The sequence below is a fragment of the Barbus barbus genome (assembly GCF_936440315.1).
Source record: "Barbus barbus genome assembly, chromosome: 27".
NCBI lineage: Eukaryota > Metazoa > Chordata > Actinopteri > Cypriniformes > Cyprinidae > Barbus > Barbus barbus.
In genome coordinates, this window is record NC_136755.1 from 27,876,200 (window position 1) to 27,903,588 (window position 27,389).

Consider the following 27,389-nt stretch of genomic DNA (forward strand, 5'->3'; position numbering starts at 1 on the left):
CACCAGCTCCACCAGGCTCCCTCGTCCCTCCGGCTCCGCCTTGGTCAGTGTCGACCATCCGCCGCCTTGGGACTCCACTCCTCTGGCTACGCCTCGTCACTCCGCCCCTCCGGCTCTGTCAGGTTCCTCCTTCCCTTCAGCGCCACCATCGTCCTCTGTCACTCTGGCTCCGCCGTGGCATTCCGGATCCCCGCCTCAGTCGCCTGAGCCGCTGGCTCCGCCTAGGCCCTCCGGATCCTCGATGTCACCCTGGCTCTCCGTCTGCCTGGCTCCATCCTGGGCTCCTTGTCCATCGGCTCAGTCTCCGTCAGTCGGTCCCCTGGTGTCGTCGGTCCCATCTCCACCATGGCTCCTCCCACCGTTGACTCCACCTTGGGCCGCTATCCTGGATGGCCTCTGGATTTCCACCTGGCTCCTCCTGCTCCGGGCTCCTCCCTGGCTTTTCCCACCCTCCACTCCCCCATGGACTTATTTTTTTAACTTTTTCTGCCCTTTTCTTTTTGCCTGCCCCTCATCTGCTCCACGCCCGCCTCCTGAACCCCCACCCTCCCTCCTCTGTTGGACCTTTGTCGGCGCGAGGACGCGCCGTTCCGGGAGGGGGGCGATATGTTACATGTATGATCTGTTTTAGTTTAGTTTCTATGTCTCCGTCTTCCTGCTAGTTTGTTTCCATGGTTTTTGATTAATTAGTTACACACCTGTTTTATGTTCCTCCCTGATTACGTTTAAAGCCTGTGTTCTCCCATGTTCTTTAGTCTGCTTTCATTTTGGATTTACGTTTGGTTGTGCCCTTCTCAGTCATTGGATTATTAAAAGAACTCTTTGATTTTACTCCTTCGTCTTGTGCTTTGTTTTGACACACCAGACTCCTAACAATTAGTTTGTTTTGATACTTCATTAGTTTTGGCTATATAACTGTTTTATCTCATTCAGCGCACTGTCTGTGTCTGAGTAACAAACTATGAGCATTTTAACAGACGAATTAAGTTCAAATTGAAAAGTCCAAGCAGTCAGTAAGCGACAGGTGCTTGGAAATGCTGTTTTGTAAATGATTTATTGACGGATCTGCTGCGTTACAGCAAGCTGAAAGCGCTGCTTCTCACTACACAGAACAGACGCCGAGAAAGGCGACACTGCGCCGGGAGAGTCAGACCTCAAGCTTGCGGAGCAGCACTGGAGACAACTTTTAACTGAATGAAAGCTAAGGTTTTTTTCAAAAAAGTCGCTAGGTTTGTCAGTATGTACCTGTTATGAAAAAAAGCTGCTAAAAGGGTCTGAAAGTTGCTAAATATATTGCTGAAGTCGTGGTGGATAGTAGTGGGTATTTGTGGCGGGCGGTTGATGTGAATATTGTGGCAGTCTGCCACAAATAAATCAACGTGTGGGAAACACTGAGTTGTGGTACATCTAGGGATATTATTAGACATAACATACAAGATTTATGTGTGTGTATCAAGGCAGGAAAAGAAACTGCACAAACAAAATCATTAATTTAGTCACAATGTTTATTTCCTTTTAAAGTTCTTGAGAGAGAGTGAAGTAGTAAAGTAAATATTTACAATATGGACAAGCAATGAATGAACCAGTCAATAACAATTTGGAGGAGAGGAAGGAGCGTGAGAGAGATGCTTAAATCAAACTAAATAAAACAAAAACTCCCAGTAACTAATGTTAACAAACTAAACTATCAACAGAAAATGTAGAAACAAACATCGAGACGCAATCACTAACACTATACTGACTAATCATACAAAAACATTCAAGATTAGCACCTCTCGCCCTAGCCTGGTGTATCTAATACAATAAGTAAATTTACATGAAGTAAATGTATGTCGCGACATGCTTACCTTACTCACAACCTCTCCAAACAGCCTGCACAAATTTCATCATTGACTAACGAAGTTTCACAAGCAGTCACCTTAATTGTTTAATATCAAACAGGTGCAAGGGGCACACCACAGTCATAATCAACAACCAGCAAAACACTGATACTACTGCAAAACAACAGCGCCGTAACCCCAACAAAAAACTAAAATCACAAGAGAGAACAGTCCTCACAGAGTCGTATCCTCACCCAGCCCAGACTAATTGCCATTGAAATGTTAGAGTGGATTTTAAACTGCCCGACAGCAGACAATTGGTGGCACGATCACAGACGTCAGCAGAGTGGCAGGCGGATCCTCCAATGAACTTCACATCTGAAACGGACAAGCGTACATACAGACACACTCATGCAGCAACATATACATAAGCAAGCTTACATAGCGTAGTAGTGTTTTTATGTCTAAATACATTCAAATTGCCTTCAGGAAATTAAATGAAAACAAACTGAACTCAATTATAGTACGATCCGCATGTTTCAGTTCACTGATGTCACATAACATACAAGTAAGCATATCAAATATTTCACATTTTTTAAATGTTTATTGTGCAATTTACATTTTTAATGATTTAATTTTTAGTAAGCATTTCATTTTTTTACTGTTATTTACCATATTTTGTTTTACATATTTGTAATTTAATTCATTTTCAATGTTTTTTTTTTATTTTTAAGTTTACATTTTTGTGATTTTAATAAGTTTTATTTTGTTTTTTTTATTTTATTTAAAGTATTTATTTTATAATTGTATTATTTGATTAATTGTCAGTGTTTTTTTTTTTTTACAATTATTTAAATTATTTTTTTATGATACATTTCTAGTATGTATTTTTTTGTAAAATTTTTGTGATATTTTCAGTGTTTTTTTTTTTGAATAGAATTTTTGAATATTTTTATGATTTAAATTAATTTTCAATTAGTGTTTTATTGTTTTCTAATCATTTAATTACATTTTTTTCTCTTTATGTAATATCTCTCTTCTCCTCTGCTTCAGATGGACAGATCTCCTCTACACATCGCTGCAGAGCGGGGACACACCAGTGCGGTCGAGATCCTCACCGAGAAGTTTAGGTCATGTGTGTTAGCAAGAACAAAGGTGATCCGCTTTCAAATAATTTATTATTACTTAAATGCAAAAATAAAGTCTCAATTAAGTTTAAACTTGATCAGTTGAAACTTAAAGAAAAACAGACACAAATGAGTCAATCATCTTAAACTAAAGCCCTATTCGCACGGGATTATTATTACCTGGTGACCTCCAGTCATTTGTAATAATTGTGGAGGTTGTCTGTGATCTTAATCACGTGCGAATAGGCCATGTCTAATTTGTAAAGTAAAAATTCCCCCGCAAATGACCTACCATATTTCGCCCAACACCGAGGTCCTGTGATAATATTAGTCCCGTGCGAATCTTCATCTCTGTGATTTGGCCAGCATTTGGCGGGTCGTATATCATTTTTCAAGCTTTTTGTTTCCTGTGCACCTTTTTATCCATCTTTCACGAAGAATGGAGCTGCGATGGAGTGTTTGATAGTATTTTGGGTGCTCTCATATCGCTACACCATACAATTTGCAGAAAGAGAAAGCTGAAAAGGTTTAATGCGTTACAAATAAATCAAGCATAAAGCTTGAGATATTATTTTAACCTGGTGAAATGTAAATGACGCGGGGCACAAAACTATATTAGTTTCTTTTTTTTTTCTTTTTTTATCCATCTAATTGGACCATAGAACGGGACTCTCAAAGCCTTGACATCCGGGTATCCGGGAGATAAGTCAGTAAATTTGAGTAAAATCACAGGCTTCGCTTATCCCGTGCGAATGCACCACACAAAATTCAGATGTGGGGGGGTAATTAAAAAATCACACATGGTCCCCAGATAATACTAATCCTGTGTGAATAGGTATGGAGGACCAAACCTGCATAAATTAAATATGAATAAATAAATATATTAATGAATAAATAGATAAATAAATGTGATAATAGGAAAATAAATTAATTAATAAACGACTTATAAAATAAATATAAAATTTATAAAATAAATAAAAATATAAAATAAATATGATTTAAAAAAAAAATTACCTTTTATTTTTTCTAATTCTTTTTTACTGTATTTTTATTATTTATACATTTATTTTGATATTTATTTATTTATGCATTCATTTTTTTTTATGATTTATTCCCACATGTATTTATTTTTAGATTTATTTATTCATTTATTTGTACTTTTCCGTGTGTAACATGGAAATGAGGAAGGTGGTCCTTGTGTAGCTTCAGTGCATCATTAGTTGAGAGCTCACACGTCGAATCTTCAGGCCAGTAAGCGATAGAGATGAGAGTTTTCAAAGATAATAGCAGCAAGTAGTAATTCGTTGTCCAGTTTGCTACAGGATGTGGCAGATCAGCTGGAGAGTTGTAAGTTATTTTCACCTAATGTTATTCGCATTAGTGCCGAAATATTTAAAATATTTTCCAGAAATAAAAACAGGAAGCTGAAGCTACTTATTTGATCTCCCACAGCAACGTAAGACCCTAGGGTGATGACACCCAGTTATTAGACTAGAAACCAACCATCCACTGGGTGTCATCACCCTAGGGTCTGATGTCGATGGTTCCAGACTCGAGGACGACGTTGCTGTGGGAAATCAAACTTCAGATACAGTAGGTTTACTTAAGTATACATTTATTTAACATCTTTTGTTGGTTAACATTAATGACACAGATAGGTGTTTAATTGAATGCTGTCCATTTAAGACAGATGCATGTAATACTGACACACATTCAGTTTTAACACACCTGTTTACGCTCACTTAAACCATAACCGACTGTATTTACATGAGATACTCTACATGATAGACATTTGGACTGCTGTGTGTGTATTTGAGCGCTGAGAACTGAGAACTGCTTGCACGCTGTATGAGACTGAAGAAGTGGAGCGTGCACGAGAGAGAGCACTTCTATTAGCGCAATTCCGCCTATCACTAACTTTAAGTTAATCGACAACAAATTGTGACTCCCGGGAAAAATGGGACGTCAACGTCTCGTCTTAGTCACAGAAAAAGGTTCGTTAACTAATATTTTTTGTCGTCGTCTTCGTTGCCGAAATTAACACTGGAGGAGAAGCTCAGATAATTTGATGAGAAATATTTGAGTTCATATCTTATTTGTGATTGCAGACTTTGAGTGCAAATTTGAGCACAGTGTTGTATTTCTAATGAATCTCCCGTATGATCCCATAAAGGACGGCAACACACTTCTGCATATCGCATCTCAATGTGGTCACCCTGCGACCGCTCTCACGCTACTGAGGAAAGGCATCTCGCTGCACATGCCCAACAAGGTACTCAACACATCTGTGAAATAAATAGTTTATTAGTAGACTGGTTATTACAAGTTTGAAGATTGGATTAGGGTTTGAAAATAGTTTGTTCAAAAGAAGAGAAAAAAACCTTTAAAAGGTTTCTGAAGGTTTCTTTAGGTTTTGATTCTGGATCAGAACTTCAGTATTTGTTGTTCAAAACTTCTTAAGATTAAAATAAGAAAACATTATTGGAGTAAGTTTTACAAGAAAATACAATTTCTTGTCTTTCTGCTTCAATATTTCATGTTTAGTTCAGTGTTAACATGAAGTTTCTTTGTCATTTCTAAATTTACTAGCCATTTCTGAATGAAAAAGGTTTAAAAAATGTAATTCCTACATTTTATTTATTTTTATTTTTTTGTGTGTGTGTTATTTATATACTATTATAGTATTTATTAATATTTCGAATTGGCAGATTCAGGGATTTTAGGAACAAAATGAAATTTTGCAAACAATCATTACAGTGATAAAGTAGATAATTTTTTGTTGTTGTTGTCCCATAAAATAATCCCCCAAACAACTGTCAATATCAAGCAAAAAATGTTTAATTCTAAAAAAAAATTAAAATAAAAAAAGTTATTAAAAGTCTCATTTAAATTTTAGAATATATTGTTATATTAGAGATTTGCATTATATATTTTTGCAAAGTCAGTGCATGATATACTTTGCAGCAAACTGAATTCCTTTCATTATAGGATTTACAAATCCAGATCATTCTGATCCAGATTAATCCAGTCTAAAATCTTGATTTATTTTATAATTCTGCTTAGATCTTGTTTTCAGGATTGGTTGTGACTAATCTTATTTCTGTAATCTGTTCTTGTGTGTGGTTGGATGTTGTGTGATGTTGTGCAGTCAGGGGCGGTTTGTCTTCACGCCGCGGCCAAGAGAGGACACACAGCTGTAGTGAAGGCTCTGCTCCAGAAGGGGGCGCATGTGGACGCTACGGCTAAAGATGGACAGACAGCGCTTCACATCGCGGTGGAGAACTGCAAACCGCAGGTGGTGCAGATGCTGCTGGGATTCGGGGCAAATGTGCAGCCCAGAGGAGGAAAGGTAAAAACACTCCTGTACGGATCTGATTTATCATGAAGACATTTCCAGCAGAGTTCAGTAAGGAGTCATTTAAAAGAATCATCTTAACTAATTTGAAAGAAAAAGAGGTAATGCTTAAGTCCTCATTAGTTCACATGTTAACTTACAATGATACATTTGTTACAGTATCTGTATATTAACTGTTCATTATTAGTTCGCATTAGCTCAGATCTATTAAATAATATTAACAGATACAACTTTTAATAATGTAAGAGTCAGTTTTATTATTTAGTTAATTGCTAATACATAATTTCTCGTGTTAATTTAGTTTAACTACTAAACTGAAATTTTAACTGAAAATTAAACTGAAATAAAAATGAATAAACCTTAGACACATGAAAAAAAAAAAAAAAAAAAAAACACTAAACAACCAAACCATAAAAATAATTAACAAAATAAACATTAACTGAGATAAAATATAATATTAATAAATGTAATAAAATATATATTTATTTTATTTCAGGTAGTTGAGCAACATTTCTCACCATAAAAATGTTGTTACTCAAAATAAAATAAATATTAACAGATATAAAATTTAAAAAAACATTTTCAAACTTACTAAATAACAATTGAAAAAATAAAAAACAAAAAAACTATATAGACAAAAATTTAAAGCACAAAACAAAATTACTAAAACAATACAAAAATTAAAATAAAAACAGAAACTATAAAAAAGAAAAGCTAATTAAAAATAATAATAAAAAACAGTATCTCAGTGATTCTAAAATAATACTGTTATTAGTAAATATTGAAATTAACATTAACTGAAATTAATATACAGTTTAGAAGTGTCATTGTTAACAAATGGAACCTTATTGTAAAATGTTATAGAATATATATATATATATATATATATATATATATATACACGCACATTTATTTTTATTTATTTATTTTTTTTGCACCTGCATGTTTTCTAAGGAACAGGAAAAATGTTTTTTTTTTTTTAAGTAGGAAGCTTTGATTTCAGGTCCAGTAAAGTTAAGGCTGCATCAATCTGCAAATAATAGCTGTTTTGCCAAGTGTTTTATCAGTTTATGAAATTTTCCAGCGAATGAAAGCAAACTCTTGGTTGATGTGCATATCCTCTATAAAGGCGCAGGAAACCCCTCTGCACATTGCAGCGAGAGTGAAGGAAGGTGAACGGGCGGCTGAAATGCTTCTGAAGAGCGGAGCCAATGTGAACGCAGAGCAGCAGGTCGGTCAGAAGGCGGCGCCACAGGTTCAGTGTTTAACGAAGATAAACCTGCCATTAAAACAGTGTTTCCATCTCTGCTCAGAACGGAGAGACCGCTATGCATGTAGCAGCGCGTCACGGTGCTCTGCAGATGATACGAGCGCTGATCCAGGAGGGTGGAGATGTGACCTGGAAGTCTAAGGTACTTTATTAAACATCTGTCCTGGAGAAATACTGCATTTTAAGGTGATAACAACAACAGAAAATTAAATAATAAATAATGCAATTGTATTATTTAAAACATATATATTATCTTATCTTATTTTGCTTCTATTATATTAGTTCATATTTATTATTTTAATGTTTCTAATAAAATATTTTTAATTTATGCATTAACTTATGCAGTTTTTAATGTTAAAAATGTATTTTATTATCATTAAACAAGATGAATAAATACTGGAAAAGTACTGTTCATTGTTTGTTAACAATTGCATTAACTAATGTTATTTCATACATGTTTCCTTGAATGGATATTAAAAAAAAAGTATAAAAATGTAAATGTACTATATTTTGTATTTTTGTAATTCATTCTTTATATTTTGTTTGTTTATTAATTCAACCCCAACTTAAAAACAAAATACTAAAAAGTATCTATATAATTATAAAATATAACTATAATTATATTCTTTATATTTTTTAATATTAATTCAGCCCCCTACTTTTAAAAAAGCTTTTATTTATTCATTAATTTATTTAATGTTCTGTTTGAAATTTCTTTTAATTTTATATTTTTGTATTAAATTAGGTGTATTGTATTTATATTTATTAATTAAATGCCCACTTGTAGAAAAGCCAGACTAAAATGTATTTTTTATTTGTTTATAGATTTATTTAATGAAATTTTTTGCATTCTTTTTGTATTCTTTATTTGTTTTTTTATTCAAACCCCGATTTTTAAAAAAGCCACACTAAGATTTATTTATTTATTTATTCAAATGTCCTGTTTGAAAGTTGTTTTTATTTTGTATTTATTAATTCAACCCCCACTTTTTTTAAGCCATACTAAGATTAATTTATTTGCATTTTCACCCTTTTTGTCTTCTTTTGTAGGAGAGTCACTGTTTCTATAGTCGCTTCTAGTTCTAGCTTCACTGAATTCTATATCTATATTATCTAAATCTAAATCTGTATTATTGTTTTGTGTTGAGGTTGGTGAAAACCCTCTCCACGTTGCAGTGCGTCACTGTCACGCTCGCATGGTGGAGGAAGTTTTAAACTCTCTGACCAATGAGAGAAGCCGTCAGGAGGCAGAGCTCTTTGTGCGCGAAGGGAACCAGGTCAGACTCACCGATCAATGAAAACGATATGATAAGACTACAAAAGCACCAGACATAACCCAGCATGATTTGCTTGTGTTTGGCACCCCCTGCAGAAGGGCGAGACGCCGCTGCACCTGGCAGCTGAGCTCAGGAGCGACGCGGTGCATCAGCCGGACGAGGACACCTGCATCATCAAGATCCTGATGGAGCATCACGCTGACATCACCGCCGTCACCCGACAGGTGTGCTTTGTGCTGTTTGACAGACATCTTTACACAAAACTGACCAGTACGCTGGTATTGTGAATGTGTTGTTTCTTCAGAGCGGAGAGACGCCTCTTCATTACAGCGCCAGGGTGGGAAACACAGCTGTTCTTCAGGAGATGCTCAGTAACGTCCCCTCCAACCAGCTCCAGACCGCCATCAACAAACATGCCAAGGTACAAATCAGCAGTGATCTGCCTCACATCTCAGAAAGATCTCAGACTGATCTGATGCTTCAGTAAGAGCACAGACTACAGCTGAATAGACTCAAGTGTTTTCTTTCCTTGTACCTTGCATATTCTTTAAAACATGCGTCTGACCATCTTATAAAACATGCAAGAATGTGCTAATTAAGAAAGTGATTTAAAAAATAATATTAATCTCAACTTTTTGTTTCAGTTGAGTTGGTAACATTATTTTTACTTTATTTTTAAAGATCAAATGTTCCCAAAAGACTAGTAAAAGGGTTTTTATTTCAGTATTAGTTATTTTTTATATTTTAATTGTAATTTTATTTAAAGTAATTTTGTTATGTGCTTTTGTCATTTTCTTTAATGTAACTCTTCAGAATTGATTTTTATGTTTTGTATATTTAGGTTTTAATTTTAGTTCCATTTTAGTTATTTATTTATTTGCAGTTAGTAATTTTCGTGCTTCAATGTAACAATATTTCAGTTAGTTACCAAGGTAACATATGTAATTTATTTACTTTTCATCTAATATTTATACTTTATTTTATTTTAGCTTTATATCAGTTAACACATTTTTTTTAGTAGTATTAGGTTGAGTTAATGATAATAACAAACTTTTGCATTAATAACTGCAAATGTTTTGAATGTGTTAGTCTTTTTTTTCATTTTTATTTTATCTATTTTTAGGTTTAATGTTATTTTTGTTTTAATTTTAGTTTCAGTTTACAGTTAGTAATTTCAGTGCTTAATTTTAACATTATTTCAGTTGTATTTGTTGCAACATTACATTTACATTTATGCATTTAGCAGACGCTTTTATCCAAAGCAACAGTCATTGCATTGAAGTCACAGTTTTTACATTTTATCAGCTCTTGCTTTCCCTGGGAATCGAACCCATGACCTTGGCGTTGCTAGCGCCATGCTCTACTATTTGAGCTAAAATATTAAATATACTTTTAATAGATTTAGTTAACAATAATTACCCTGGATGCACATATGTACTGTCAGCTCCACTGTAAGCTGTTTGGTCCATTAGAGTTAAAGTGTGTGTTTAATTGTTTGTGTGTGTTCACGTGTGTGGTACAGAACGGCTGGTCGCCGCTGCTGTTGGCCGCAGAGCAGGGTCACACAGAGGTGGTGAAGATCCTGCTACAGAACAATGCCAGAGTGGACGTGTTTGATGAGGTCAGAGTTATTTCTGCTGCGTTTGGATCAGTGCTATTTACAGTATATACTATTAAATTATTTATTCATGTTGTGAGAATTTGTAATTTTATATTTTCATTTTAGTTTAAGTTTTGGCCATTTGGTTATGTTCTTTTGTTATTTTAATTAGTTTTTTTTTTTTTACTTCTGTTTACTTTTTAAAAAAAAAAAATTCTGTGACTTAATAACGTTTTATTTTGAGGCTTTCAGTTGTAGTTTTTTTTATGGATCTGAATCTCTGAATCTGTATCCTGAAGAACCGCTTCAGAAATAATGAATTTATATGAAATCTCATCAGGAGGGGAAGGCCGCCATTCATCTGGCTGCAGAACAAGGTCATCAAGACATCGTGGACATCCAGCTGGCCCACAAGGCCTTTGTGAACGCCAAGACCAAACTGGGCCTGACGCCTCTGCACCTCAGCGCTCAGAGTGGCTCAGCGCGCCTCGTCAGATTACTGGTGGAGACCCATCAGGCCAGTGTTGATGCTCTCACTCTGGTAAGAGCTGAGAGCTCTAATAAAATATGTGACCCTGGAGCACAAAACCAGTCTTAAGTCGCTGGGGTATATTTGTAGCAATAGCCAAAAAATACATTGTATGGGTCAAAATGATCGATTTTTCTTTTATGCCAAAAATCATTAGGATATTAAAGGGGTCATTGAATGCAAAATTGACTTTTCAAATTTGAACCTAAATGTGTGTTGGAAGTGTGTGTACACATCCATCCTATAATGATAAAATGATCAGGCTGTTCTGAGATTCCTGTCTGAATGATGTAGTTCTGCACAGGCCCCTCCCACGATAGTTGATTGACAAGGACATCTTACCTTAGACCCGCCCTGAGTGAGCTGAGAGCTGCCATTGTGTCGACTCCGGTGCAAGTTGTCTCCGATTTAAGTGATTGAGGTGTTTTGTTGTTGGATGTAACAATGAATAAAGCAGTCATCATTTATTCCCGACATCTGACGCCTGTTTCACACATGCTCCATCTGCAGTGCGTATGCAGTCCGTGTGCGTTACGTATGCGGTGCAGACTCATTGTGCTTTCACACAGGACGAGTTTGCAGTCCGTTCCTGATCCGCGCAGCTGTTTCCTACAAACAGAATATTTATCCATTATTTTAATTTCAAACATTAGCCTATACTGAAAGTGCTTTTTCAGCATTTTAATCCTCTTTTATCACGGTACAGTTACACAATCCTTCATAGACATATTCACGTTTAAACTCAATTAATAAACAACGTATTAAATGCATTTGACTTCTAGATTTGTATATTAAGTTGCTCAAGCAAGTGGAGACACATTTAAACACAGCCTACTTTTCACAAATATTTTAAATTAAAACTTACCACTGACAGAAACAGTCGGCTCTCATGCCTTTTACATTTAAATCTTTATTACAAACAGTCCCGCTGGTCTTAAAGAACTTTCTTTTTCTACCTCCACAAGACACGAGTGCATAGGTTGCCTTGTTTGTCTAAAAGTGCACTTTTCTTTGTTTTAAACCTAGCCAAAAAGCCTGTGAAACACCGTAGACTTTAATTATATCTATTTATTGTGAAATTACTACATTTCCATGTCAATCCATGTTTATTTTTACCATGAACAAAGCACTGTCACTTTAATTCAGAGTGTGCAGCACAGCAAAAATAGACTCGCTGCACTGCTCCTGGAACGCACTGCCGGACCGCAAACGCGTGCAGTGTGAACACTTTAATCCGTTAACATGGGTGTGGATAAAAATACGCACTGCAAACGGAGTATGTGTGAAACAGGCGTGAGCTGCTGAAGACGCAGAGGATTAACAGTACTTTCGTTTTGAATGGAATGCACCGATTCCGATCTGCCTAAATGCGTCTATGTTCGCAAATCTTTGCAAATCGCCTTTCCTGATAATGTGCTAGTTAGCCAGTTTCGCGGCTGAAGTTTACAGTACTGCTCGTCACCCCACGGTCAGCAGAGTCATGAGCATTTAAAGGGACATGGACTAAAAAAAAACGGCTTGATGAAAACAGCTGATTTCGACAGGGTAAAGAAGGTGTTTTTTACACTACCATTGAGAAATTTTAACCTAAGTATGTTATAGACTTTTCATTAAGACCCTAAAGAATCAATGTGTAAAGAATATCAATTTGTGGAAAATGGGCATCTGATGACCCCTTTAAGTAAAGATCATGTTCCATGAAGATATTTTTTAAATTTCCTACTGTAAATATATCAAAACTTATTTTTTGATTAGTAATATGCATTGCTAAGAACTTCATTTGGACAACTTTAAAGGCAATTTTTTTTTTTTCAATATTTAGATTTTTTTAGACCCTCAGACTCCAGATTTCCAAATAGTTGTATCTCGGCCAAATATTGTCCCATCCTAACAAACCATACATCAATGGAAAGCTTATTTATTCAGCTTTCAGATGACTTATGACTGAATTGACCCTTATGACTGGTTTTGTGGTCCAAGGTCACATACGATCTTAAACCTAGAGAAATGAAACTGAACGGCTCGTTTTCACAGAGAAAGCAGACGCCTCTGCATCTGGCAGCCATCAGCGGACAGCTGGACGTTTGCAGCAGCCTGTTAAACCTGAAAGCTGACATCACTGCCACAGATATCGTGAGTGTAATGAGACAGAAACACAGACACTTGCAATAATTAAAATATTGTGTTATTCTTCATTTGTGAGTTCAGATTACATCTCAAATCCACCATGATTTAATGAATGCAACTTCAAAAATTGACTTGCCAGCAAAGTGAAACCACTTTGTGAATTTGTTTTTGTCATCTATCAATTATGTATTTCCTTTTTCCTATTTAAACAAAATCTAATTTAAATATGTATAGTACACTTAAAGGTGGGGTGTGCATTTTTTCAAAAACGCTTTAGAAAACTGAGTCGAACCCAGTACCAAAACAAACTTGAAGCCAATCAGCAGTAAGGGGCTTATCTTTAAAAATACTCATGATGCGACGAGAGAGCGCTCATCAGTGCACATGACGGACATTAGTCGAGCCGAGTGCCGACAAAGATAGAGATGGCAGATAAAAAACAAAAGAGGAAAACAGGGCTCTGAACCGCTTCAAGGAACGGAAACGAGCTAAATTTTGACTGGAACAGAACCGTAAACAGAAATGTAATAATTTTATAGTTCCGAGCAGAATTGAAAATTTGAAATGGCCATTAAACGGTTAATAACGTTATTTTATCGTTCCATATAATATTTGAAATTTGCTGTCAACCAATCAGGAATTCAAATAGTACGGCCTATGCAAATGTGATGCATCCAGCGAGTGAAATGTCCGAGCGCTCAGCTGTGAACTCTTCATAGGTAAGGCGCAATGGCGTAATTTATCCAAGGATAGTTTTAGATGGATTCAACAGATCTTACGCACCTGCAGCACTTCTGTAAACTGAGAAAAAAGAATAAAACTATAGGCTTACATAAAAAGGAATATATATGCCTATACACTAAATCAATTTCACTTAAATCATTGACAGATTAACGAAGCGAAAGAAAAAAAAATGCTGAGTTAGGCCTATGGTTCAAAGTTCTCGGAAAGGAAAACGAGATGGCAGAAATTAGTTTTATTTGTTTTGCAAAAGCTTGACCGTTTTGAATCATATCTTGCATTTGTACAACCAACCAGCTTTGCTGTGGCCATATCGCGCTGGCACCTCACGCGCACAGACACAACATATTTTTGCGACATTGCAGCCAGTTCATTATCAAAATAAAATGCAGTTAAAGAAATGTATAAAAAGTTGCAGTGTTCCGTTGTCCAATCTGTTGTGTTCAGCGTGACCACCGCCTCAGTGTGCTATATATAGGCTAGCTGACGTGAAGGATGTTTTACGTTTGAGGTAAAAAACAATAAATTATTCTCTATATTTTCTTTCTTTATAAGTCATCTTTATAGCTGACAGAACCATTATAATAATAATCCTGTCATTTTGTGTTATTGTACTTGGAATTAAAAACTTGAGATGAGTAATCTAAATAAGTGACAAATTATAATTTAATAAATCTTTACACAGCCAAGTTTATTCTATAACTTCTACAAAATTCTGCATAAAATAACACAGTGACACAGTAAAATAAAAAAAATTATATAAATATTTATATTACATTAATTCATAATTATTGGTATTTTAATCAATTCATGATTGTATAGTCAGAATTTCACATTTAAATAGAGTATTTTTTCCTATTACAGTAATGTAAATGCGGCTTTTCGTGGTGTATATCCTACTCCAGATGCAGCTTTTGTGCTGCCTCTGCTGTCTTGGCTGTCTAAGATATTCAATATATATTCTAAAAATATGCTTTCACATTTTAAGAGAATATTGCTTAGCGAATTTCCCCAGTCCTGTTTTTCCAATGCCCGCTTGTCTTTATAACTGACAGAATCCTGACAATAATAACAGTAATCCTGCCATCATGGCTCATGTGTTTGTTTCAGCATGGTCAGACTCCTCTTCACGTGGCAGCGGAGAACGATCACTCTGAGGTGGTGAAGCTGTTTCTGAGGCAGCGGCCTGAATTAGCCATGCTAGCTAACATGGAGGGAGCGACCTGCACACACATCGCTGCGGCTAAAGGCAGTGTGGCTGTCATTAAAGAACTGCTCCTGTTTAATCAAGGAGGACCAGTCACACTCAACAACAAGGTCAGGATTATTTTAGCATCAATAGAATACCGTTATTAATATTTTGAAGATTATTTTTATGTTTTCATTTCTGATTTTAGTTAAAAGTTTTAGAAATGTGGAACAAAAATGAAAAATAAAGTTTTATTAACGTAGTTTTTAATGTGAATATCTTAATTTTTAGGTTTTTTTACTTAATTTCATATTAGTTACAGTAATAACAGAAATCCAAATATAATGCAAAAACGAGAGGCAGCAAACAGAAATACCAGAATTTTATTTAAAATTAGATTTAATCAAATATCTGAAACGAACAAAAAAGAATGAAAATTTGATATTTCAAATATATATATACATATACAAATGCACATCCTGTATATATGAATGAATGTGTTTTTTTCATGGTTGTATTTTTAAATATCTATTTAGTGTTTATTAATTTGATTTTAGTTTTGTTTCATGACATTCATGAAGCTAAATTAAAATGAGAAATGTTGTGTATAATACCCTTTATATCTTCGTCTCTTTGTAACTCGGCAGGCTAACGGTTTGTGTCCGCTGCATTTGGCTGCTGCTGGCGGTCATACGGAGGTGGTGAAGGTTCTTCTGGATGCTGGAGCATCAGTGACGGAGGAGGACGCGGTGAGTTAGACAGACAAAATATCACAAAGAATATTTTAACATGATAATTTCTAATACCTTTGACCTATGTCCCTTTCAGGAGGGCATGACAGCCATACATTTGGCTGCCAAGAATGGACACACTCATATTCTAGAGGTGCTGAAAGGCAGCGTTTCGCTGAAGATCCAGAGCTCCAAGGTGCTGCATGTGAACACATGACCTCTGCTTATAAAGGTTAAGCAAAACGAAACTGCTGTAACGTTTCAGTGAACTGTGTGTGTGTGTGTGTGTGTGTGTGTGTGTGTAGACTGGTTTAACGGCTCTGCACGTGGCAGCCTGTTTCGGACAGGTGGACTTCATGAGAGAGATCTTGACTAAAGTTCCAGCTACAATACGCAGCGAATTCCCCACCAGCAGCAGCAGCAGCAACAGCAAAGACGACGTGAAGAGACAACAGCCATTAGCTGAGGTGACAGATACACTGCAGGACATGGCCATTAGCATGTGGCTAATAAGGCATTTTTAATTTGATTTCTTCATTTGGGGGATTCTTGCTTAGCAGTGAAGCTTTACATTTTGTTTGTGTATTTTTTTTCCGCTGGGAATCAAATCCATGAGTGTTGTTATTGTCATTCTAATAAATCTGATTAATTTGTACAGTTTTTTGAATAAACAAAAAGGGAAAAGGTTATTGAAATTTATAATCTATTTTTTAGAATCTAAATAAATGCATCTCTACACAGTCAAGTTAATTCTGAGTAGGCTTTATGCTCCAAATTCTGTATATCATAAAATAATAAAAACAAATATTATTATAAGTGTATATTTACTTATGTTTATATTATATATTTATAATTATTGATATTTTTATAATGATTATATATTTATCATTTCAGCTAACTTTTTACAGAATAAATGTTATAATTTATTTTAAATAAATTGTATAACTGCTGCACTGGGTCTTTATACAGAATTTAGAGCAGTAAAATATTACTAAATGTGTATAATAATATTTGTTTTATATTTATTTATTTGTTATATTGTAATAATTATTCATTGTAATTCGTCAATTTGTAGTTAAATATATTTAAAATATATAATATAATATAATTAAACATATAATACATGTAATATAAATAATATATTTGATATTATACATTTAAGATTTTATATTTAAAACATTAAATTCATTATATTATTTCGACAACATATATTTCCCATGCACAGTAAATGCATTTGTCACCTCCATACAGCATTAAACAGTCTGTGTAAAGAATATTTAAGATATATTCTCCCAAAATAAGTCTTGATAGCTTAAGGTAACTCGCTTTTACGGACACAAAAGCCACAATGTACATAGTGATGATTATGAATCATCAGTGCATGTTTTATGATTGTGTGTGTGTGTGTGTGTGTGTGTGTTCAGTCAGGTTACACTCCTCTGCACCTGGCGGCTCAGTCCGGTCATGAGAATGTGGTTCGTCTGTTGCTGAATTTTCCTGGTGTTCAGGCCGACGCAGAAACAAACATTCAGGCAAGAGATCAGAAGCACTGCTGCGGTGTGAAGCGTGACGTTTGAGTACGGTACTGACCGTCCGTCATGTGTTTCAGGGCTCCAGTCCTCTGCACCTGGCGGCTCAGAGCGGACACACAGCTGTGGTCGGGCTGCTTCTCAGCCGCTCTGGATCTCTGCTGCACCTCACCGACAAGCGCGGATGTACCTGTCTGCATCTGGCCGCCGCACACGGACACGTGGCCATGGTGCGAGTACTGCTGGGACAGGGAGCGGAGATCAACCACACGGACACGGTGAGAAGAAACCTGGATTCTTGTGTTGGTCTTGTTTCTCAGATGTCTCTACTGAGGAAAAAGACCCTTGTAATCTCAAATGTGTCCTCCTTTAGATTTTCAGAAGAGACCTCAATAGTGTCTCAAACTGTGCTCAGTAAAACTGAGTGTAATTAAAGGTGTCATGATATGGATTTTTTCATTATTTTAATATGTTGCTTGAGGTGTACTTATAATGTTAATAAAGTTTTGTGCACAAAACAATATGTGGATCTTCAACCCTCATTCTGAACCTCTCTCTTAATCATCCTGTTTTTAAGGGGTGGGTCCTTTAAGGCTTCTCAGTAATCGGCCACTGTTATGATTGGCTAACGTCACTGCATAGAAAACACTTTCGACACCCCCTCGCTATTTTGAGTGTTTTGACAACATAATCAAAATAAAACGGTCATTTCCAGACAAAGCATTATTAAATAATCTACTTACGGTTAATGCAGCTGCAGTCAGATCTAGTACCGCTTCATCTCTCATCTCTTCATCTCTGAACTCTCCATGACACTGTGCCTCGATCACAAAACAACATGCTCCGAAGTCTGAACAATCCTCTGACACGATCCGGGATGCCATTAAAAATAAACTATACACTTGTTCCTTACTCTGGGATCCTTCTGATGTCTGTTCAAAGACGCGAACAAGTTTATTTAATCCAAACGCATCAAAGCGAACATTCTTTCACACCATTTGTCCTATTTCTGAGGGTTATTAGTTACATAAATGCTTTTATATAGATGATGAGGATATTGTAAGTTATGAAACTTGCAGGATGGATTAGGCATACAAAGACCTCTTCTGTATCAAAAGATCAAGGGAAATTTGGTTTCTCTTGTCATGACCCCTTTAAATAAAGCTGAAATAAAATTTTAGATATTTAAATTAAATGGATAAAAGGCAGTAAAGCTGGTGTATGTTTGGTCTGTGTTTCAGAGTGGCTGGACAGCGCTGCATTACGCGGCTAAAGCCGGCTGTCTGGAGGTGGTGTCGTTCCTGGTGGAGAGAGGAGCGTCGCCGCGTGTCGAATGTCGTGCCGGATGGACGCCGCTGCAGTACGCCGCTCAAGAGAACCACGAGGAAACCGTCATCTTCCTGCTGAGACAAGAGAAGAACACACTCCGACTGCTGGACGACAAGAAGGTCAGACTCACTGATACACTGTGTGTGAAACTGATACACATCACATTTATTAAAACTGCTTTATGTGAAGATTGTCACATAAACAGGAAGATTTACAGCTTTATGTGCCTTGTTCTACTGAAAATAAACCAATTCAAAGTGGATCCTTTAGCTTGTTTTGTTTTGTCTGTAGTTTGTGTTCAATCTGATGGTGTGCAGCCGGATGAATGATAATTTGGCTCTGGAGGAGTTGGTTCTTCATTCTCGGGCTCCTCTGGACACGTGTGTTCGTCTGTCGCGAGCTCTGACTCTGGCGGCGCTCAGAGAGAAGGAGCGATCCGTCGACCTGCAGGCTGCCGCACGTCACTGTGAGCTCATGGCCTCTGACCTCCTGACCCTCGCCGCCTCAGCCGGAGGCCACAGCGCGGGCCCCATCCTCAGGGCCGTGGACCACCGGGGCGCCAGCGTGTTGGACTGCCTGATCGAGGGCCGGCAGAAGGGAGTGGTGTCCCATCCGGCAGTGCAGACGTACCTGACAGACGTGTGGCACGGAAGCCTGCAGTGGGATTCATGGAAGATCCTGCTGCTGTTCTTCTGTTTGCTGTTCTTCCCTCCGCTGTGGCTAGTGCTCTCACTGCCTTTCAGACACAGGTACACGAATACAGTAAAATAGTAATAATGGTACAAAAATACAGTTAAAACTGTAATGTTGTGAAATATTATCAAAGCTGAATTTTCAGCATCGTTACTCCAGTCTTCAGTGCCACATGAGTCTTCAGAAATCATTCTAATATGCGGATTTGCTGCTCAAGAAACATATCTGATTATTATCAATGTTGAAAACAGTTGAGCTGTTTAACACCATGGTTTGTTTCAGCATTCTTTGATGAATAGAAAGTTCAAAAGAACAGCATTTAGTTAAAATAGGAAAAGTTTTTTGTAACATAAGTCTGCGTGTCCACCAAAGTGTTTTTAGCCAGCTGAAAATGCCAGGCGCTCTGCTGAAAATGCCCAGCTGTGAGCGCTTGAGAACGCAGCTTATACAGATACAGAATATTCACTGGAGTAATGGCAGATGCATCGCGAATGAAATGTTTCTCCAAGCATTATTTTTCATAACAGTATTATGGTTGTCCTGTAATTCCATCTGGTAAAGACATAAATACTCTGAGATAAGCAATATTAACTTCTCCATTGTTGTTCAGTCGTAGCACAAGCGGGTGGTCGGTATTAATCCCGCCCCTCCTCCACTCTGATTGGTTGGCTGACAACATTCTTCAACTCTTGGCGCCGAGGAAAAAACGCCGAACGCTCAGCATGAAAAAGATGCACAGCGCTCGGCACGCTCCTGGTGTTTTATAAAGGGTGGCACTCCCATTGAGAACAACTGAAAAAATATGTCAGCCTTGGGAAGAAACGCTTTGGGGGACGTGCGGCCTAAATGTCTTTACTGTCACTTTTGATACATTGAATGTCCTTGATGATAAAAGTATTTTATTTCTTTCAAAAAATATAAAATTATACAAAAGTGTTATTTTAGTATTGTGTATTATCATAGTTTTTATTTTTTGACATTTTCATTTAAATTGTTTTATTTTTTCATTTCATTTTTTCATTAAATTTTAATTTTGCTTTTGTTTTTTTTGTTACCTTTGAATATTTTTATATTTGCAGTCAAAAATATTCTTTTTATTTCAGTTTTAGTTTCAGTAATTTCAGTTTCCAAGGCAACATTTCTAATTTTTCATCCAATATTTTTATTTTATTTTAACTATTTCAATTTAATTTAGAATGATTTATAAACTATTATAGTATTAATATTTTAATAAATTAGCTTTTGTTTTATTTTCAGGTTTCATTTTAATTTAAGTAATTTTGTCATTTTTCTTTTTTATATATTTCTATTCAGCTTAAAAAATAATTATTTTTTGTGTCAGAAATTTGTTTAATTTTTCATCTAATATTTGTGTTTTATTTTATCTTTATTTCAATTAATGAAAACAGTTGTAGCAGTTTTTGTTAACAATAACAATGCTGGACATTAGGTCAATTTTAGTATTTATAAACTATTATAATATTTATTATTTTAATGAATTAGCTTTTGTTTTAAATTTTCAGGTTTCATTGTAATATTAGTTGAAATTTTGGGTGCTTTTATCATTTTTCTTTTTTTTCATATTTTTATTCAGCTTAAATTTAATTTTATTTTAGTTTTAGTATTTTTAGTACTTCAGTGCTTTTTTTCAGATAGTTGCCAAGGCAACATTTCTAATTTTTTTTTGGTCTAAATTTGTTTTGAATCTAATATTTGCATTTTATTTGATTATACCTTTATTTCAGTTAGATCAAAAGGTTTTTAAGAAACATAAATTCAGTCACATGTTTCCAGATTCTTGCTGCCAGTGGGTCTCGCTTGAGGAGAAATGTGTATAACTGATTGCTTTAATCTCCACTCAGCTTCAACACCATCCCAATCGTGAAGTTCATGAGTCACCTGGTGTCGCACGTCTTCCTGTTGGCCCTGTTCATCCTGGCGATCGTGTATCCGCCCGTGAGTCCTCCGTCTGAGGGCCGTCTGGTGCCCGGTTGGTCTGAGTGTCTGTTGCTGATCTGGCTCTGTGGGATGCTGGTATCCGAGCTGACGTTCCCAGGTGAGCGTGCTGGATTAGCGTGGATTCGTCTTCTTCTCCTGGGTTTCTCTGCTGCAGCTCTGCTGTGCCACCTACTGGCGATCTTCACCCAGTGGTGGCCGCCATCGCACCTGCACTGCCTGTTCGCTCGAAATGTCCTGCTGGCCATGGCGATGATGCTGGCATTCATCCAGCTGCTGGAGTTCCTCATGTTCCATCACTTATTCGGCCCGTGGGCCATAATCATCCGAGACCTGATGAAGGATCTGTGTCGGTTCGCTGTGATCCTCATGTTGTTCCACACTGCCTTCACGCTGAGTCTCACCGCTTTGTGTCAGCCGCTGTATCCTCAAGATTATTACAACAGCACCAGTAACGTGACCGTGAAAGAAACGGATCCTTTAAACATGTCTGTGCTGCTCTTCTTCGCCTTGTTTGGTTTAACTGAACCGAAAGAAATTCCCAACTTGGAGAATTCGTGTTTGATTAAAATGGTGTATGGTGTGTATCTGGTGGTGACGTGCATCGTGTTGATCAACCTGCTCATCGCCATGATGAGCGACACTTACCAACGCATCCAGGCTCAGTCCGACACAGAGTGGAAGTTTGGCCGTGCTGTTCTGATCCGCGATATGAGCCGCAAGTCTGGAGTTCCGTCTCCGTTCAACCTGTTCACCAACCTGTTCTGCTTCATCAAGGTTCTCTGCAAACGCACAGGTAGGAGTTTGCCTTTTTATATAGAGATAGTTTGAATGTTACTGTGAAAGTTTGTGTCCAGCAAAGCAAAAGAATAGTCACAATATTTAAATTTTTTTGCAATTGAGTTTATATCTTGTATTTGCAAGTTATTAATAGGGGTGGCTCGATACCACTTTTTCAGAACCGGTCCGATACCAAAAATTCGGAGTATCTGCCGATACCGATATTGATCCGATACCTGGACAGTTTTTTTGTTGTTTTTTATCAGTGTTGAATTTTTATACCTCAATGTGTGTTGACCTTATCATGACTTTTTTTGTGTTACACACAATCTACTAAATATAGACAACTTTATTGTAAAAAACAACAACAAATAAATGCATAAATAATTATAATCTATGACAAAAATACTATTATAAACTAGGTTAGTGGATAATTCAGTAGTAAAAGTTACTCTAGAAAAATCATGAGTGCACAATTTTATAAAATCTAAAAAACATTATTTAGTGGGGAACAAATAAAAGTGAATAAATGTAGGACTAAATCTAAAATGATCATGTAAAATGATATACATTGTTCTTTGTATTGTTGTAAAATACATTCATGAAAAACAATAATATATTTATATATAAATATATACACTGTAAAATTAAAAGACATTTCTTTTAAATGTATAGCTCAGTAATGAGGCAGAAACATATGTTAGATTCGTTTTAAAAGGGCGTTTTAGAATGAAAACAATCCCTGTTTACACTGGCGTTTCCACTGCATTTCAGAAAAGATCTCCGTCTACACTACACAACCAAAAACGCATGTCTCGTGACCATTCATGCAGGTACAACCATAGATATGTATAGATAGATTCCCTATTATTTAGATGGCGGACGCGTCTGCGTGCTTGGAGCGGTCGAATGGGGAATCTATCTATGCATATCTATGGGTACAACTATGAGCATGATGTTATTGTTTACACGGTCGTCAAGGATACGCAGAGCGAATGTGGGCAGCCATGCCATCGTTTTCAAAAGTCTCAGTTTTGGTCCGTTTACATTGAAACACAACCCCGGAGTTTTCAAACTAAAACGGCGTCTGCAGCGTTTTCAAAAGTCTCCGTTTTCGACCTCAAAAATACCGGAGTAGTGTAAACGATAAGCATAACTGCAGCAAAAGTTATGCGTTTTAAAATGAAAACGCACTAGTGTAAACGGGGCCTTAGAATTCTACATTTACATCTCACAATTTCACATTTTTTTCTCAAAATTCTGTTTACATCTCACAATTTCTCATTCCCTTTGTGTTCAGGGAAGCTCTGCTCTGTGGAGTGTCATGATGTGATGAATGTGGATGAAGACACTGAAGGTTTGACAGGCTCTCGTTCTCTAGAGCTGCTGGATCAAGCATCTGTCATGAAGAGGACGCAGATCCTCCCTGAGGGCAAGTGCACAGTATCACCGCTCCTCTATTTTGGTAGAAGATTATTTTATGTGATCAATTTTAAACTAATTTTAGATTTTCTATAAACATTTTAGATTATCTATAAAATATCAAACAGGAAAAAGTATATAATTGCTGTAAGAAAAATATTGTTTAAATATTCAATAATGCGTTGTTCACTTGAAGAACGCAAGCTTCTAGAGGGCATATAAGTCTGAAGTAATGAATTTAGGTAAAGGGGTGCAGAGCCAGTGGTGGTTCTGTAGGCAAACATTAATGCCTTGAATTTAATGCGAGCAGCTATTGGTAGCCAGTGCAAATTGATGAACAGAGGCGTGACGTGCGTTCTTTTTGGCTCATTAAAAGATTAATCTTGCAGCTGCATTTTGGATTAATTGTAGAGGTTTAATAGAATTGGCTGGAAGACCTGCCAAGAGAGCATTGCAATAGTCAAATCTGGACAGAACAAGAGCCTGAACAAGGAGTTGTGTTGCATGTTCCGAGAGAAAGGGCCTGATCTTCTTAATATTGTATAATGCAAATCTGCAGGACCGGGCAGTTTTAGCAATGTGGTCTGAGAAATTCAGCTTATCATCAATCACAACTCCAAGGTTTCTGGCTGTGTTTGAAGGAGTTATGGTAGATGAGCCTAACTGGAAGGTGAGATTGTGATGAAGCGATGGGTTAGCTGAAACTACAAGCAGTTCTGTCTTAGCTAGGTTGAGTTGAAGGTGATGGTCCATCATCCAGCAAGAAATGTCTGTTAGACACGCTGAGATGCGAGCAGCTATCGTCGGATCATCAGGATGGAATGAGAGGTAGAGTTGAGTGTCATCAGCATAGCAGTGATATGAAAAGCCATGTTTCTGAATGACAGAACCTAGTGATGCCATGTAGACAGAAAAGAGAAGTGGTCCAAGAACTGAGCCCTGAGGCACCCCAGTAGCTAGATGTTGCGACTTGGATACCTCACCTCTCCAAGATACTTTGAAGGACCTATCAGAGAGGTAAGACTCACACCACTGGAGTGCGGTTCCTGAGATGCCCTTTTTCAATAGGGTTGACAAGAGGATCTGATGGTTGACCATATCAAAAGCAGCAGACAGATCCAGCAAGATAAGTAATGAAGATTTGGAAGCCGCTCTTGCAAGTCTTAGGGCTTCAACAACAGAAAGCAAGGCAGTTTCGGTCAAATGTCCACTTCTGAAGCCAGATTGGTTACTGTCCAGGAGGTTGTTCTGTGAGAGAAAGATGGAGACTTTTAACTACTTTTTAGTCAATGAAAGTCAGGGAATTTGATATTTGGCTTAGAGTGGGAACCCTGAGTTTGCCATGAAAATAGCCTTTGCTGCATTAAAGTAAATATATAATAAATTATATCATACTCTGTAAAAATTATTTTTCAAAGTTGTAAATAAAGCTTAGTGGAGTACATTTTACAGGAAAATACTATTTCAGTCTTCTACTTCAAAATGTTCAGTTCAAAAACTGTTGTGATAAAAAATATTTTGATAACTATTATTATTATGATTATTTAAATTTCTACCACTATGAGTTTGCTATTGCTTTACTGACCGACTGACTGAACGAACGACCGACCAACTGAATACATACATGCATACGTAGATATATTATATTACATTATATTATATTGTAATTCATCAATTCATGGTTAAATGTATAATTAATATTTAGCAATAGTATATATTTATAATCTCATAGTATAGTACAGTCCTGTGTACAGTATTTACATTTATTTTATTTTTATATTACTTTAAGCAAAAAAAGAAAGAAATAATAGGATTTGTTATGCGTCAATCTCAAGCAGTCGTGTGGTGTTGCTGTGCAGGCGGACAGATGGTGATGTCCATGTCTGGAGGACAGGTGCGTGTGGAGAACATTGTTGATTGGCCTTCTGTGGTCCAGCAGTTTTTAGCCCAGCGCAGACAGAGGGACAGATCACCGCCGGAGAGAGACGAATGAATGACCAACGTTTTCACCATGACGGAGAAATTTGCACTGCCTATGAACATCAGTCCACCCACCTGAGCCTACATCACTTCAACTTCCTGTTTAATTAACACCGTTAGCTTTAGCGTATCACAGCATGTGCCTTTATCTGATATTCACTCCTCACTAGTCACTTTAATTAAAGATGTCACACTAGGGGAAAAAAGTTTGGGATCAGTACGATTTTTTTAGTGTTTTTGAAAGAAGTCTCTTCTGCTCACCAAGTCAGCATTTGTTTGATTAAAAAAAAAAAAAAATTAACATTTTGCATCATTACTCCAGTCTTCAGTGTCACATGATTCTTCAGAAATCATTCTAATATGCAGATTTGCTGCTCAAGAAACATTTATGATTATTATCAATGTTGAAAACAGTTGTGCTGCCCAATATTTTTGTGGAAACTGTGATTCACTATTTTCAGGATTCTTTGAGGAATAGAAGGTTCAGAAGAACAGCATTTAATTGAAAGCAATGGATTCTATTTACACTAAGTGCAAATAGCTATAGATTCTATTCACACTGTTAAAATAGCAAGATTTTCTGTTATTTATACTACTTATTGCAAATAGTGGCAATTATCTGCACCTCAGTATTGTAGTACATTATAAAACAGTATGCATTTACATTTATGCATTTAGCAGACGCTTTTATCCAAAGCGACTTACATTGCATTCAAGTTAGTTTTTACATTTTATCAGCTCTTGCTTTCCCTGGGAATGCAATAACGTATTGAGTGTAAATTATAGTTTAAATTCAAATTATTAAATGGATGCTACCTTATTGGGACAATAAAGCCCTCCCTACTCCTACCCGATACTTTTTCAACTTTTTGATTATTTCCTTCATTTTTATTGAAAATAAATGCCTTTCCGATGCGATATGAGATTTGAAAAGGGAGAAAAAAAGTTTGGCAAAAGGCGGGCTCGAACTCGGGTCGATCGCGTCAAAAAACATGTGCCTTACCATCTACGCCATTGAAACTAATGCTGAATTAGCATCTTTTTTAGTGTTGACTAACCCAATCTCACATTAGTGGGCGGAGTTAGTGTAAATAGCCTTTGCCAACAAGGCGGGCTATTTGCACTTAGTCTAAATATACACTCCGTTAATAGAAGCAGAAATCTTTTGTACCGTTATAAATGTCATTATGGTCACTTCTGATCAGTCTGCTGCATCCTTGCTGAGAATAAAAGTATTAAATTCTTTTAAAAACATAAGAATCTTACAGACCCCAAACTTTGGAATGGTTTTTTTTTTTTGGATTTTTTTTTTTGGATTCAATTTATTGTCATTGCACATGTAGGTACAAGGCAACGAAATGCAATAGAGAAGAAGAGATACAGCATAACATGAGGAAAGAGAGGAGAAAAAAAGTGTCTTCCCGCTACGTCCTTGGAAGAGGGTGCAGTGAGAGAACAGACAAAAAACCTCAGCATAAAGCACAGTCAACACAGAAACATAACTTGCATAGTAATCCTAGTTCAGACGAAACAGCCATCCGGCCAGCAGCTATTGCAGCGCCAACCCACGGACCCGTTAACACCTAACAGGATGAAGCGACGAAGGCGTGGGATGGGGGTAGGGAGGTGTATGAGTGTGTGTATGTTGAGGGGGGAGGGAAGAAAGAGCGTCTCTCTGCAGTATTCATCCGGGGAGTTAGATTCCAGAACAACCTTGCCAAGCTGTCTGTTGTTTTGGGAAGCCGAAAGAGATAAGATTGTTTGGTCTTTGGGCGAAAAGCTGCCTTTTAATTTCACAGCTTATTCTCATTGTCCATTCTGATCTCCTTGTCCATCAATTTTACTTTCCAAAGCCGAGAGCTTATCGTGATCGGATCCATATTGCGGTTAATAGTCTCTGTTTCAGAGTTGACCGCTGCCAACTGCTTCAATCA

At 36.7% G+C, this 27,389-nt stretch overlaps 1 protein-coding gene across 1 annotated transcript in view; it reads left to right on the forward strand.

Annotated features, from left to right (window-relative positions):
• The window catches only part of trpn1 (transient receptor potential cation channel, subfamily N, member 1), a 63,812-nt gene extending 38,075 nt beyond the window's left edge, over positions 1–25,737 (forward strand). Inside the window, exons 9-30 of the mRNA XM_079380987.1 lie at positions 2,874–2,975; positions 5,121–5,219; positions 6,096–6,296; positions 7,432–7,533; positions 7,616–7,714; positions 8,721–8,849; positions 8,945–9,073; positions 9,154–9,270; positions 10,372–10,470; positions 10,790–10,990; positions 13,013–13,111; positions 14,957–15,163; positions 15,683–15,784; positions 15,864–15,962; positions 16,072–16,233; positions 17,191–17,298; positions 17,376–17,573; positions 18,537–18,743; positions 18,916–19,373; positions 21,180–22,069; positions 23,354–23,485; positions 25,335–25,737. Coding sequence (XP_079237113.1) covers positions 2,874–2,975; positions 5,121–5,219; positions 6,096–6,296; positions 7,432–7,533; positions 7,616–7,714; positions 8,721–8,849; positions 8,945–9,073; positions 9,154–9,270; positions 10,372–10,470; positions 10,790–10,990; positions 13,013–13,111; positions 14,957–15,163; positions 15,683–15,784; positions 15,864–15,962; positions 16,072–16,233; positions 17,191–17,298; positions 17,376–17,573; positions 18,537–18,743; positions 18,916–19,373; positions 21,180–22,069; positions 23,354–23,485; positions 25,335–25,468 — 4,074 coding nt within the window. The 3' untranslated portion in view covers positions 25,469–25,737. The remainder of the gene's footprint in view (positions 1–2,873; positions 2,976–5,120; positions 5,220–6,095; positions 6,297–7,431; positions 7,534–7,615; positions 7,715–8,720; positions 8,850–8,944; positions 9,074–9,153; positions 9,271–10,371; positions 10,471–10,789; positions 10,991–13,012; positions 13,112–14,956; positions 15,164–15,682; positions 15,785–15,863; positions 15,963–16,071; positions 16,234–17,190; positions 17,299–17,375; positions 17,574–18,536; positions 18,744–18,915; positions 19,374–21,179; positions 22,070–23,353; positions 23,486–25,334) is intronic.
• The last annotated feature ends 1,652 nt before the right edge of the window (positions 25,738–27,389 follow it).